The sequence below is a fragment of the Pygocentrus nattereri genome, chromosome 8 (genome assembly GCF_015220715.1).
Source record: "Pygocentrus nattereri isolate fPygNat1 chromosome 8, fPygNat1.pri, whole genome shotgun sequence".
Lineage (NCBI taxonomy): Eukaryota > Metazoa > Chordata > Actinopteri > Characiformes > Serrasalmidae > Pygocentrus > Pygocentrus nattereri.
This window is the reverse complement of record NC_051218.1, coordinates 11970205-11983899: the sequence shown is the minus strand read 5'-3', so window position 1 is coordinate 11983899 and position 13695 is coordinate 11970205. Positions and strand designations below refer to the sequence as shown.

At 40.6% G+C, this 13695-nt stretch overlaps 1 protein-coding gene across 1 annotated transcript; it reads left to right on the top strand.

The window, feature by feature from the left end:
• The first annotated feature begins 3620 nt into the window (after positions 1 to 3620).
• On the top strand, positions 3621 to 12318 carry shisa3 (shisa family member 3). Its single transcript, XM_017690146.2, has 2 exons — positions 3621 to 4748; positions 9226 to 12318. Exons 1-2 carry the CDS (start codon positions 4478 to 4480, stop codon positions 9825 to 9827), a joined length of 873 nt encoding a protein of 290 aa, XP_017545635.1. The 5' UTR covers positions 3621 to 4477; the 3' UTR covers positions 9828 to 12318.
• Positions 12319 to 13695: the final 1377 nt, after the last annotated feature.

Here is a 13695-nt window from a genome sequence, read left to right as displayed (position 1 = left end):
AGCAGCTTAGACCAGCATAGAATTCATGCTGGTCTGTGAAAAGTCAGAGATTACAAAGCTTCTGTTGATGCACACTTTGTGTTAGTCACACTGTCAAACTGACCACTGATGTAATACTAGAGGATGACTAACACAAACTGTGTTGCAACAGAAAAGATAGACCTAAAAGGTAGGCGTGTCTAACAGAGTGGACAGCGAGTGGACACACACACAAAGCTAAAAACTCCAGCAACACTTTGAGGAATCCACTTTGTGTAGCACACATTTACACTAACACACCACCATAACATCAGTGTCACTGCAGTATGTATGATCCACCACCCAGGTGATCCCTGCTCTGTGGGGGTCCTGACCATTGAAAAATGGGATAAAGATTGGGCTGAGAAATAATGCAGAGAAACAGAGGGACTACATTCTGTAATTGCAAAGTTACTAAATAAAATGAACAGTGAGTGTAGATACACGGAAGCCAATGAGTGCATGTAATATAATCTTATATTGTATCATTTTTATGCACATTTTGGAAATGACCACATGACTTAGCGAAGTATCTAATGTGTGAGCTGGATGGCATGAAAAGTCCCAAACAACTACTGTGACGTCTACAGAAGGTCAGGCATTAAATTATGCTATGTGTGCTATTAAATATCACACGTTCACCAGTGTCTGCTTACTGTAGGCAGCAGAGGTGACGTATACCCATATCAGATAAACACAGCTGGCTAAATAATGTTACGGTTTTTAACATATTGCCTGGGGCAGTGGTTCCCAAACAGGTCCTCAGGGACCCCAAGACAGTCTTTATTTTTCCTTCATCCCACCCTGCTGAAAAAAAAAACACAGCACAGACCAGCAAACATTTCATGCTGTTCTAGCTCTGGTCTGGTTTAGCTGGTCACCCTAGCATGGTTATGCTGGTTGACCAGCATACCAGCATTTTGTTAGTGACCAGCCATGCTGTTTTTTTTTTTTTTTTTGTAGAACTATGTGTTGCGAGGTAGGTTGGAGCGAAAATGTGGACTGTTGGGGGGCAGGTTGGGAACCAGGGGTCCAGGGACATGGACACGCACATATTTCCATTGCCTGCTGCATTACTGTACCTTAAACACTGCACCTGATCGAACCCTGACTTAAATTTTTTTAGGTATTTTATGCAAATAAAACTTAAAAGCTGCAAAAAGACCCATGAAACACCATCATAAGGTCCAAATATTTCTCATTCAGCAATTTGGGGCATTCAGTCCTCATAAAGAAGTACATAAATAGCCATGACCACACACACACACACACACACACACACACACACACACACACACACACACACACACACACACACACAAACACAGCCTACGTAGGCTATAGTAATAACTCTGCTCGTTAAGCGAATCATAATCACAATCATTTTTTGTGCGTCTGTTGCCAACAGTGAAGCGGCCACTAGAGGGCGACATAACAGCACAAATGGAAGAAGTACATAAAACCACACACCGCGCACAGATATCAGCCCTTTGCTTTCAAGCCGAAATGCCGCATTCAGTTAGTGAATGGTGCAAAAACCTAGACATATTCACAACAATGCAACAACAATACTACTACACACAGTAACACAGTACTACTACACACACCTGCACAAAAAGTATACAAAAAAAGCTACCACAGAAATGCCAAAAACACATTTGACCACAGAAGTGTAGCCAAGCAATTACATTCCATAATACGTCCCATTTGACTGTTGAATATATTTATAGCAGCAGGAACAAAAGACTTTTTGAACCTGGTTGTTTTTTAATCTGCACTGCAACTTTAAACCCTTTTGACTCATTTACACTGCGGACATATAGGAGTAGTGGAACCTTTGATAGTAGTTGATAGTACATTGAAGCTTATTTAAGAGAAGGTCAGTATAAAGCTGAATAAGTCGCAACTGCTCAGTTTATAATCCTATTTGCTGCCTGCTGTCTTCATTAATCTCTGCAGTTAGTCTCAGCCTTGGACACACATCATCCTCAGACTAAAAGTCAGGATGCTCTGGAGAACAGATTCATAGAAAAGTTGCAAATCATGCATTTATCTGTCTTAAGAAAATCTGCAAATGTATAAAACTGGTGATAACAGAAAGCTCTGTGGGGCACCTGTACTGACAGATGACATCACAGGATCATGTGACTCTACATAAAATCATTTCTCCATGCAATTAAACAACTGCTGTCGCCTACATCCAACATCTGGCTGACCAATACATGAGGGTGACTAGTGTTAAAGCTTTGACCAGACTCTCTGGTCATAAGAGTTATTGATCATATCCATAGAGTAGTAAATGACTTAGAAGCAGTTTTTCCAAACATTTCATGGAGACAGATGCCAACGCCACAGGATGAAAATCAACTCTTTTCGCCTGCTATTTTTCGGCACTGTCACACAGGCCTTTTCTATAGATCACAGACTGAGTGTCCAGTGTCCAGTAACTGGAAGGAGGCACACCGATCAGTTGTACTGATCCATCAGGGCCTCCAGAATCCACAGCCTTCACTCTTCTAAACTGTGCCCTTACCTCAGAATCCATAACAGTCAAAAGCTTCAGCTTTACATAAAATGTTAGATTTTCCCAATTTTAGCCTCAGTTCAAATCATGTAATCCTTTTAAATGTTCTATGTTCATAAAATTTACTATTACTGCTCAATACATATAACACACAGCCAAGAGTCAGTACAGCAGTCATGTACACTCTTAAAAAAGATGGTTCTTTAAAGGTTCTTTAGTAAAGGAAATGGTTCTATTTAGAACCATGAGTTCTGTGTAGAACCATTTGCATGCTTAAATGTTCTGTGAGGAAATGGAGCTTCAGATTGATAAAATTGGGTCCATATGGCACCAAAAAGGGTTCTTCTACTGTTACAGGATTGACACAGTAACAACAGCAGAACCTTTTTGGGTCTATATAGAACCATTTTTTTCAAAAACCTTATATAGTACATTCTCCATCAATCTAAAGAACCATTTCACCACGCAGATAATCATTTCAACATGCAAATGGTTTTATCTAGAACTCATGGTTCAAACAGAAACATTCCCTGTACTCAAGAACCCTTGAAGAATCATCTTTTTAAAGAGTGCATGTTAGGCTACTGAAAAAAGAATGAGTTAAAGGTTAAATTGCACACTGACACATCAGAGATTATTACGAGATAGTTGGTCGATAATTACACAATCCGAGTCCAGATCAGCTGAACTGTTTCCCTTAAAATGAGGCCTTTAAAAGCCAGAAGCGAAGACACTTTACAATTCGAATAGGCATGACGTGCATAAGGCTGTGTTTGTTTCCCACCCGTATTCGAACAAGCCCCGCCTCTTCCAGCACTATTATTTGCTTGCACTTCATACTCATAACATTTCTTCTACATTTCCGCGATATCTGTGGTTATGTAAACTAAAACGCCATCTTGCCTCTTCGTGACCGCGGAGCTACGCAGCTGAAATATTATTTAGCAAGTGAAATAAGCTCTTCTCAGCGTCTCGCGTTGCTAGGCGACGAAGTGACGTGCAATTTTCCCCACTCGTTTTCCGAGAAGCCCCGCCCCTTGGGCGGCCTGCCTGTGAGAATCAACGTATTCGCTCATCGTAGCGTATGAGGGGGCGTGGCTTGTAAATGGGTGGAAAAAGAAAATCGCCCTATAACTATGTTGCCTCGCAACGCGAGATGCTAAGAAAGACTAGACCCGCCGTTACTTTCATCTGATCTGGATGGTATAATGTTTTTATGTCGCCCTCTTGTTCATATTAACAAATACTGTGAACATTTCATGAGATATACGGCGTGTATGATCTACCAGCCAATCCTAGTGCGGTAGGCGGGGCTTTGTCTGAATACGGGTGAAAAACAAAAACCTAACAATAACGACCTGGGGCCACTGAGCTACCACGCGAGTGATGACGAACCCGCGAAAAAAAACTCCACAAAAAAGGAGCTCCAATTCAGTTCGGCTGCAGCGACTCTGCACGAGCGAGCCGGAGAGAACAGGCGCGCGCAGGGATTTACCTTCTGATTCTTGGAAAACTGCAGCAAAGTTGGACTCGGGTTCACTCCGGACTCTCGGACTTTGATGCGTTTCGATGCCTGTAAATCTCCGGATGAGCCCGGTGAAGATTTTACACCGTGACGCTTTTAAAGTGACTATTTAAGAGGAACATTTGACTGTTTTTCTTAGTTATTCCACATATTCCAGTCCGAGGTGTTTTCCAGGCTGTTTGGAGCAGTTGTGTGTGTTTATCCCGTGTTTTCGGCGCTGCCCTGAGCAGAGCTGAGTATGAGAGCAGACTGAGCGCTGGTGCTGAAGATGCGAATGAAATCCCGCGGCGCGGTGACCGCTGCACAGCCGGACTTTATAAACTGTTTATAAACTGGGCTTGTTAACCGCCTCTCTCCCTCTCTCTCTCTCTCTTTCTCCCTCTCTCTTTCTCTCTGTCTATCTATGCGCGATGGCGCGCGTGCTGCACTGTCTCGTGCTGGGGTGCGTGTCCTGGACCCTGGGCGCGTCCGACGCTCGGGGCGAGTACTGCCACGGCTGGCTGGACACCAGCGGAAACTACCATGAGGGTTTCCAGTGTCCCGAGCAGCTGGACACGGCGGCCGCGCGCGTGTGCTGCGGGACCTGCGCGCTGAGGTACTGCTGCGCCGCCGCAGGAGCGCGCCTCGACCAGGGCTCGTGCACGAACGACCGCGAGGCGGAAAACAGCGGATACACAGCACGTAAGAGTGAAAACATGAACGAATAAGTCCGTTAAAGTAGCAAAACAAACTTCCGCTAGAGAACTGCAGCGGCCCCTCTGAGACGCCCAGCGCCCGTTAGTGCCGTTTATCAGAAGCTCCTCGCTGTCTGGGTCTGAAATAAAGCGCTAAAGCTCCACAGCGAGGACCAGCAGAGCAGCTCAGGACGAAATTAAACAACAAAAGCAACAGAAAATACATGAAAATAAATCTCACAGACTTACTTCAGAAGAAGAAGCAGAAATGCCGCTAGAGAAGAGCGTAGAGGGTGGAAGGGAGGCTGTGTAGCTCCTGCTGACCCCGCCGGGCTAAAAGATTCTTTTCAGCTTGTAAATGATGCGTTTCTCTGCTAACTCGATCACCAGGCTGCAGTTTGCTCCCAAATAAATGCTTATTACAGCGCGGATACGCACATTAAGGAAACATCATGGTCGTGACTGATGGCTGTGCAGAACGTCTGAAAATGAAAACTTCGTTATGATAAATTCTCCGTTAGAACCTGCAGATCCGCTTTAATCCGTGCCTGCCTTGTGTTTAATTGCTATTAGAAGGAGGATCAGTGTTTTAATAAAGCCAGCTCACTTCATTATGTTAAAAAAAATTACAGTAAAAACCTGTAAATATATAAATAAATAACAGATCCTGACTGCTGTGTGTTTTAGAGAGCAGATTTCATTACATGGCAGTTTTATATATGAAACAGTAGCTTTACCAGCTGAACTGTAGAAATACTACACAGTGTTGGGTGATTTATATTTTAAGAAGCAAATAAATAAATAAGAATAGTAAGCAGTGTGGGGACTTTTAGTGCGACTTCTGCTTATTTATAGGACAGTAAGTATTATTCAGAAATCAATATACCTGTAGTATGAATACTCATTACATCATTATCATAATTAATTCCTTTCCAACAGACTGTGAATGGAAATGTCACCTATAATGACTAAATTCTAGCTGTTGGACTGTTAAGGATTTTACAGACTATATTTCAACTAATTTACAAATATTTCATGTACTGTAACAACAACAACAGCATTCTTAATACTAAAGATAATAACAAAAGTGTTATGCTCTATAGATACTTTAGCTCATTGTAAATAAATATATAGATAGTGATTAATAATTGATACTCTAAACTATAATGTATATAAACTGCTATACTTAATAAGGCAGCTGAGTGTGTAAAGGATAAACACACCTTTGTCCCGTCTGCTCTTAACCCACCACTGATCAGCCACTACAATCAGACACCCACAATCAGGGATCTAGCAGCGAAGAACAGTTTATTATATATTAGATTAGACATATGTATCTAATACACTTTGTGTGTTATCTTAAGTAAACCTTTGAAAGGTCCAGCCCGTATAACCCATCCATCCGTCCCCTTGCTCTCGGTCCCAGGCTTCACACTCTGACCCTCACTGCAATCGGATGCCGTGACATAAATGGCCTGAGAGACAGAGGAAGATATTTTGTTTGTACTGGCATGTCATGTTCAGTAATTGGACCCAGCGCAGGGTCCCACATCTAAAGCAGTGCATTCCCTCAGCATTAATGTAAACATTTGAGCAAAATGCCTGATGGCTGAGTTAATGACTTACACTTCAGCTTCTTCAACGAGCTGGAAACCATTCAAACCCCATGAAGGGCAATAGACATACTCAGTTTATTTTATTTTGAGTGCATGCTTAGATGCTCAGCTTATCTTCAACTAACTTTGAACAAAATATCTGAATTTTAAACATAATAGACTCTATTAAATCTAGACCTAATCCTAAACCATACTACAAGCTTAATGTCCACCCAAATCCTAAACCTAGTAACTCCAGTAACAATCAAGTGAGTTTCATTAGAGGCTTTGTTTACAATTAAAGCATTTGTTGACTGACTCTCAGAATCTAGCGTGACTGTAAACTGTGTGGCCCAGAAGAGGATATGGTACCGTTTTAGTTCTAGTTTCTTAGTTCCTCTCCATGTTTCCTCATCATAGGCTTAGGGAGGTTTTTCTTGACATTGTTTCTCTTAGTGATACAGGTGACTGGCCCCATATCTGTAAACCATTTTGGACAATATCAGTTTTAAAAGGCACTGTATAATAAATAAATCTTGTTCAGTGGGAGTTTAATGTACAACCCCAATTCCAATGAAGTTGGGACATTGTGTAAGACATGAATAAAAACAGAATACGATGATTTGCAAATCTTTTTCAACATATATTCAATTTAATACACTACAAAGACAAGATATTTAATATTCAAATGGATAAACTTCATTGTTTTTTGCAAATATTCACTCATTTTGAATTTGATGCCTGCAAGACGTTCCAAAGAAGTTGGGACAGGGGCAAGAAAAGACTGGGAAAGTTATGGAATTCTCAAAAAAACACCTGTTTGGGACATTCCACAGGTGAACAGGTTAACGGGAAACAGGTGAGTGTCATAACTGGGTATAATGGGAGCATCCCTACAAGGCTCAGTCGTTCACAATCAAGGATGGTGTGAGATTCACCACTTTGTGAACAACTGCGTAAGCAAATAGTCCAACAGTTTAAGAACAACGTTTCGCAACGTGCAGTTGCAAGGAATTTAGGGATTTCATCATCTACAGTCCATAATATCATCAAAAGATTCAGAGAATCTGGAGAAATCACTGCAAGTAAGCGGCAAGACAGAAAACCAACATTGAATGCCCGTGACCGTTGATCCCTCAGCATCACTGCATTAAAAACCAACATCATTGTGTAACGGATATTACCACATCTCTGGGCCCGAGCTCATCTGAGATGGACTGACGCAAAGCGGAAAAGTGTCCTGTGGTCTGACGAGTCCACATTTCAATTTGTTCTTGGAAATCATGGACGTTGTGTCCTCCGGGCCAAAGAGGGAAAAGGACTGTCCGGATTGTTTTCACCGCAGAGTTCAAAAGCCAGCATCTCTGATGGTGTGGGGGTTTGTTAGTGCCCATGGCATGGGTAACTTGCACATCTGTGAAGGCACCATTAATGCTGAAAGATGCATACAGGTTTTGGAGCAACATATGCTGACATCCAAGCAACGTCTTTTTCAGGAACGTCCCTGTTTTTTTCAGCAAGACAGTGCCAAGCCACATTCTGCACGTGTTACAACAGCGTGGCTTCGTAGTAAAAGAGTGCGGGTATTAGACTGGCCTGGCTATAGTCCAGACTCATAGACTCAGACTAATCTCCCATTGAAAATGTGTGGCACATAATGAAGCTCAGTATACAACAATGGAGACCCCGGACTGTTGAGCAACTGAAGTTGTACATCAAGCAAGAATGGGAAAGAATTCCACCTACAAATCTTCAACAATTAGTGTCCTCAGTTCCCAAACGCTTATTGAGTGTTGTTAAAAGGAAAGGTGATGTAACACAGTGGTAAACATGCCCCTGTCCCAACTTCTTTGGAACGTGTTGCAGGCATCAAATTCAAAATGAGTGAATATTTGCAAAAAACAATAAAGTTTATCCATTTGAACATTAAAAATCTTGTCTTTGTAGTGTATTCAATTAAATATAGGTTGAAAAGGATTTGCAAATCATTGTATTCTGTTTTTATTTCTGTTTTACACAATGTCCCAACTTCATTGGAATTGGGGTTGTACTACTTAGTATGCAAATATCTGTATTTTATATGTTCATATATTTCCAGGTGGCCTTTAAGTACAAGATATTTACAGAAAAAAATGAATACATATATTTAACTGAAGCCTCAAAAACTAATTATAATTGTAATATCAGTCCACTCTTTACCTTCATTATAGACTGTAATCTTTTCAGGAGACTTGCTTTCAAATAAATCTACACTAATAGTTTTCCATGCTGCCAAATTTCAGATTTAAAAGTTATTTGTTTTTTCAGCTTTTTACAATCCAAGTAATCCCAAAGACATTCAGTGATATTGAAGTCTGGACTCTAGTGTGGTCAGTCTGTTATTCTCAGCACGCCAGCAGCTTCGTTTGATCTGCAAACTTTTTTTATTCCATTTTCCATTTTTGTCCATTTCCTTTTCTCAGTAAGGGCTTCTTGACATCCTTTCTGACTCAAAGAATTGAGCTGTCTTCTCACAGTGGACGGATCGACTGGTGGATTTTTTCAGATCTCTGACTTCTGCACATCTGTAGTAAAATGTGCAATAAAGTGGAACAGTTTTACAGTTTGGAAGATCCTTCAGTACTTTGTGACCAAACTCATACAAAACATAAAATGTTTAACAAAGTCTGTATAAAATGTGTTTCATTTTAAGAAATACATTTTTCCAAGTGTCTCCCTCAAAACATTGCATGACTATCTGCAGCACGACATTAGTTTAACACAGTTCACCATAGTTAAGGACATTTCCATAATCAACAATTTCCATAATCCCATACAATCTCATACATAATGCCCTTTTTTGTACAAAGTCATATTCTCTCTTTTTTCCTTTCTCTCTCTCTTCCTCAGAACCCATCTACATGCCTTTTCTGATGGTGGGCTCCATCTTCGTGGCGTTTGTGGTGGTTGCCTCTTTAGTGGCCGTGTACTGCTGTACCTGTCTGCGGCCCAAGCAGCCAGCCCAGCAGCCCATGCGGTTCTCTCTGCGAAGCTGCCAGGGTGAGACCATCCCTATGATCCTGACCCCTGGGGCAGCACCAACCAGCATGCGCACTCCCTCGCGTCAGTCCAGCACGGCTACCACCAGCTCTAGCAGCGCAGGCGGGGGCAGCTCGCTGCGCCGCTTTTCTCTGGGCAGGGCTGAGCCCGGCCTCCAGCACAACCCACAGCAGCAGATCCTGCTGGCCTCATCCTCGTCCTGTAACACGGCTGCGTCCCTGGCCCCAGCCCAGCCAATGCTGCCACCACCGCCTCCACCACCATACTTCTCCCCACAGTGCCTACAGACAAGCCTCTCACATTCACATTCACACGCACACTCACATGGCCACGGGCAGCTACAGCAGCACCACCAGGACTCCAGCTTCATCCTGTCCCAACAGTACTTTTTCCCCCTGCAGCCAGATCCCTTCAGCGGGAACAAGAACTTTACTGATTTTGGCCAGAGTTGAACTGGAGCTGGAGTCCAGCACCAGTGAGGACAGAAAAGAGCTGGACACTGGAATCTCTCTTTCTTTGAGTGCCTGGACTGGAATAAACTTTTGCAGCCTGTGATGTCATTCACTTGTGCATCAAGCATGAGGACTTGAACAAAAGCAGTGATACTATATACCACCCACAAGAACTTTCCTTCGTAGCAACTGCTGCAGGTTGGACAAACTTTTTAGAACATTAACAAAAATCCTGTTCAACAGAGTGAGAAAATGTTATAATGTCAAAATATCTAAAAATAAGAACACATTTATAGATATCAAATTTCACATGACAAAGCCAACTTACTGCTCTACTTCATTACTCTAGGTTTTTCTTTGTTTTTTTTAGACTGGTCTTACAGGTCAGTTTTCAAGCTAGAACCACAAAACCTCGCAGGATAGGATCATAGAGCCTATATAGAAATAACGCTGCCGTGCTTTGGGACCAATCACATGTACAGTTTTTCCCATAAGAAATGAATGATGATATTTTGAAAAAAAATCACAAATCATGTCCCAAAGGATCTCCCTTACACTGCCCCTCACAGACTCACATACATACTAGCACCTGTATATACACACATATACACATATAGCCACCTGGGATACCATAGCAGCAGCCAAGTAACACCTTAGCAACCACCTGTGAAGATATCAATGGCCAAGCTTCACTTCAGCAACCACCTGGGATTTTTGGTCACATCTTTGGTCAGGCCAACATAAAGTTCATTTATAAACTTTCCCTTCTAGTTTCAAATGATTTTACCCTGTTTTTTTACGCTGTTATGCCTTGTGCTGTGTAAGCTCATTTCAGCATTGTGGCAATTTGCAGCCTGTCTAATTTCTAATAATAATGTCTAATGATCAGTTAGAACATAATCCAGCTCAGTAGCATTTCAACTTGGAAACATTATGTATAAAATTTAAACAGCAACCTGAAATTCATTAGTTTCAATGAGGTTTTTGCCAACATTAGCCAATTGTAAAGCTTGTCAACAACAATGATAAATAATAACAATAATAACAGTAATAAATAACAACATCTTTATTTATATATGGTAACTCAAAGTGCTTCACAGACAGATGTTTAATAGCAATAAAAGAAACTAAAACTGAGTTTGATTTTCTTCTATCATTGTTACTATTCTATAAAGACGATATAAGAAAATATAAATTAAATAAATGCAAGCTGAGTTTTCATTTAAAGCACCCGAGACAATAAAAGATCAAATAAAAAATCCAATTAGAAGCTAAATTAAAGAGATACATTTTCAAATGTTTCTTAGAAGTGTTTGCTAATAAAAGATGGAATTGAGCTTCACAGTTTAACCATGCAACAGTCGCTATGAAAGAATGCGTTAGTGGGCGGAGCACGGAGAGGTCAGTTGTTTACTTATCAGTAACTGGATCATCCCTTTTACTCCACTGCAGGAGCAGTGATGCTTCTCTTGGCAGGCCACAGTGTCGCTCACACACATCAGAACTTGAAGGAAAGTGGTGATGTGATTGTGGTTGACAGATGATGCCGGAGAGCTGGTGAAACTGGCGGGAGGGAGAGGGGGAGAGAGAGAGAGGGGACGAGAGAGAGAGAGAGAGAGAGAGAGAGAGAGAGAGAGAGAGAGACAGATAAAAGCACACAGACCTCTGTTTGCACCTCTTAAGTTCTATTAAATCGATGCACTTTTCATGTGTTTTTATAAAATGTTTTCTATCTTTCTGGCAAACAATCTTGTGTGCCAGAATGCAAACCTTTATGCCATTGTTGGGACACTCAAGGAAAAGACTGAAGAAAGAATGTAAGAATGAAGACATATCAGGAGAAATTATTCTATACAATTAAAAAATCATTTACCGAAGAAAAGGAAAGAAACTAGGAATTTAAACCTGTTGACAATCGAGGAGGGTGCAGAGGAGAGAAGGACTTACTGGGAAAGGAGTGCCGGATGCTACATGAAATGAGTTACCTGAGCAAGGCAAGCAGACTGTTCACATGTGCATTAATGACTACATATATTTTACAGCGCATTACATTCATACATTTGTTCTGTGAGAAAAGTAGCTACTAATGTTGAGCCATATTTTTTAACATTCCTCATTCCTCCCTCAACTTCAACTGAGTAAGACACACAGCTACCTCTGGAACTGCTTTTTTTTGTCAGTTTGGAGGTCTGTCTCCAACTGTTTGTTTTTCCATAATCTGGTGTGGGTTTTTAATATCATTTAACATAATTCATAGAACGCTGAATAATTGCCATAATTGCTATGGTTTCAGGTTGCATTAACAGCACACACTCTCTGGTGGATCTGTGGTCAGCACAATGCTCCGATTGGTCATGTGTTACTGAAATGTCTGACCAGCTGGGGCAGCGCAATGAGCCAGAGAACAGTCTTTAGCATGTACAGTCACATACCACAACTGAGTATTAAACACTATTTTCTACAGTGTTCCAAATAAAATTCAATGACCTTCCTTTAAAGGCCACAGTTGACTTTTTTCTGTAATACAAGAACTTCTGAATTTCTTTGAACAAAGTAGTTCAATATTAGAGTCAGTGATTTTAAGGGGAATTCCATAGCTTTTCAATATCACTGCCTAATAAAATAGTTATACTAAAATAACTCAGAGGTTTGATGTGAACTGTGCCATTCCAAAAACTACAGGGTTGGAATTGTTCACAGTAGTGGTTATACTGTAGGTACCAGACAGCTGAAGACCTTAAAGGGAAACTCCACTGGTTTTTCAACATTTCTGCATATGTAAATGGTTAAGATGTATATACAGTCAACAGAGTAGTATGAGATGCCCCAAGAAACTTGCCAAGTCAGAATTGTTCACAGTGATGGTGATAGGAACCAGACATCTGAAGAGATTAATGCATCTGAAACTACTACTTCACAGAAAGTTATTACATAAAATGGTTAGATGTATGCTGCCAGATGTCTGACACACTGCTTTGTGATAAGATTTAGGCTTAAAATGCCTTTTAATTCATTTATTACAGTTCATTCATGGCTGAGAGATACAAACACAGCAATCACTATTTTACCATCTTCAATGTTACATATAAATACTCAGATGACGTGTAGGTTCAGTGGTGTTTTGGATAGTAAATAAAATGGCTGTATTTATGCTGTAGGCACTGTAACCCCTGGTTTCCATCACCACCACTGTAAAGAAATTAAAGAGTCTGTAAGTTCCTCTATAGTGAACCATTTCTCATCAAACCACTCTTAACTCTGTTTATATCCCAAGGACTGAACTATTCAGAAATCTTGAAAAAAATTGGTGGATTTCCCCTTTTAATGCCTTTAAAAGCTATATCACCAAATTATTGACATGGTTTTGAATACACTATCTGATGCCTGAGACATTGTTTTACAGTAGTTTTGAGAGATAATTTTGGCCTAAAATGTTTTAAAATGTTTGATAAGTCATTCATGTTGGGCTGGTACATTCAGAGTGATGTAAGGAAAAGCCCTCATAAAAATCTTACTTTCTCAGATTTACCACTATCAGTATTACTATCAGTATTACATATTGTTGCTGTTAGGACCTTGTTTCTCCTAGCTTCCAGGAGAAGAATAAAAAGGTTAACAACTTTGAATAAAAGCTAGTGGAAAAAGATTTGTAAAGGGCACCTGACATTTTCAATGACACTTTCTTGAAAACAAAAGCAACAACAAAATAAATGAATAAAAAATCAAGATCCAATGCATAGTAAATAAAATAACTATATTTGCAATTTATACACAATCACCAAGACAGTCATTCATTTTCTGCACAATGCACCATTTCCCACAAAAGTGGGCATAATTCCTCTATAATACAAATCAAATGTCTATAGTC

Bases quoted from the DNA above. Each gene is read 5' to 3' on its own strand.
- shisa3 (XM_017690146.2), top strand. From the start codon at position 4,478: ATGGCGCGCGTGCTGCACTGTCTCGTGCTGGGGTGCGTGTCCTGGACC. The intron at 4,749-9,225 runs GTAAGAGTGAAA...TCTCTTCCTCAG, and splicing joins AAACAGCGGATACACAGCAC to AACCCATCTACATGCCTTTT.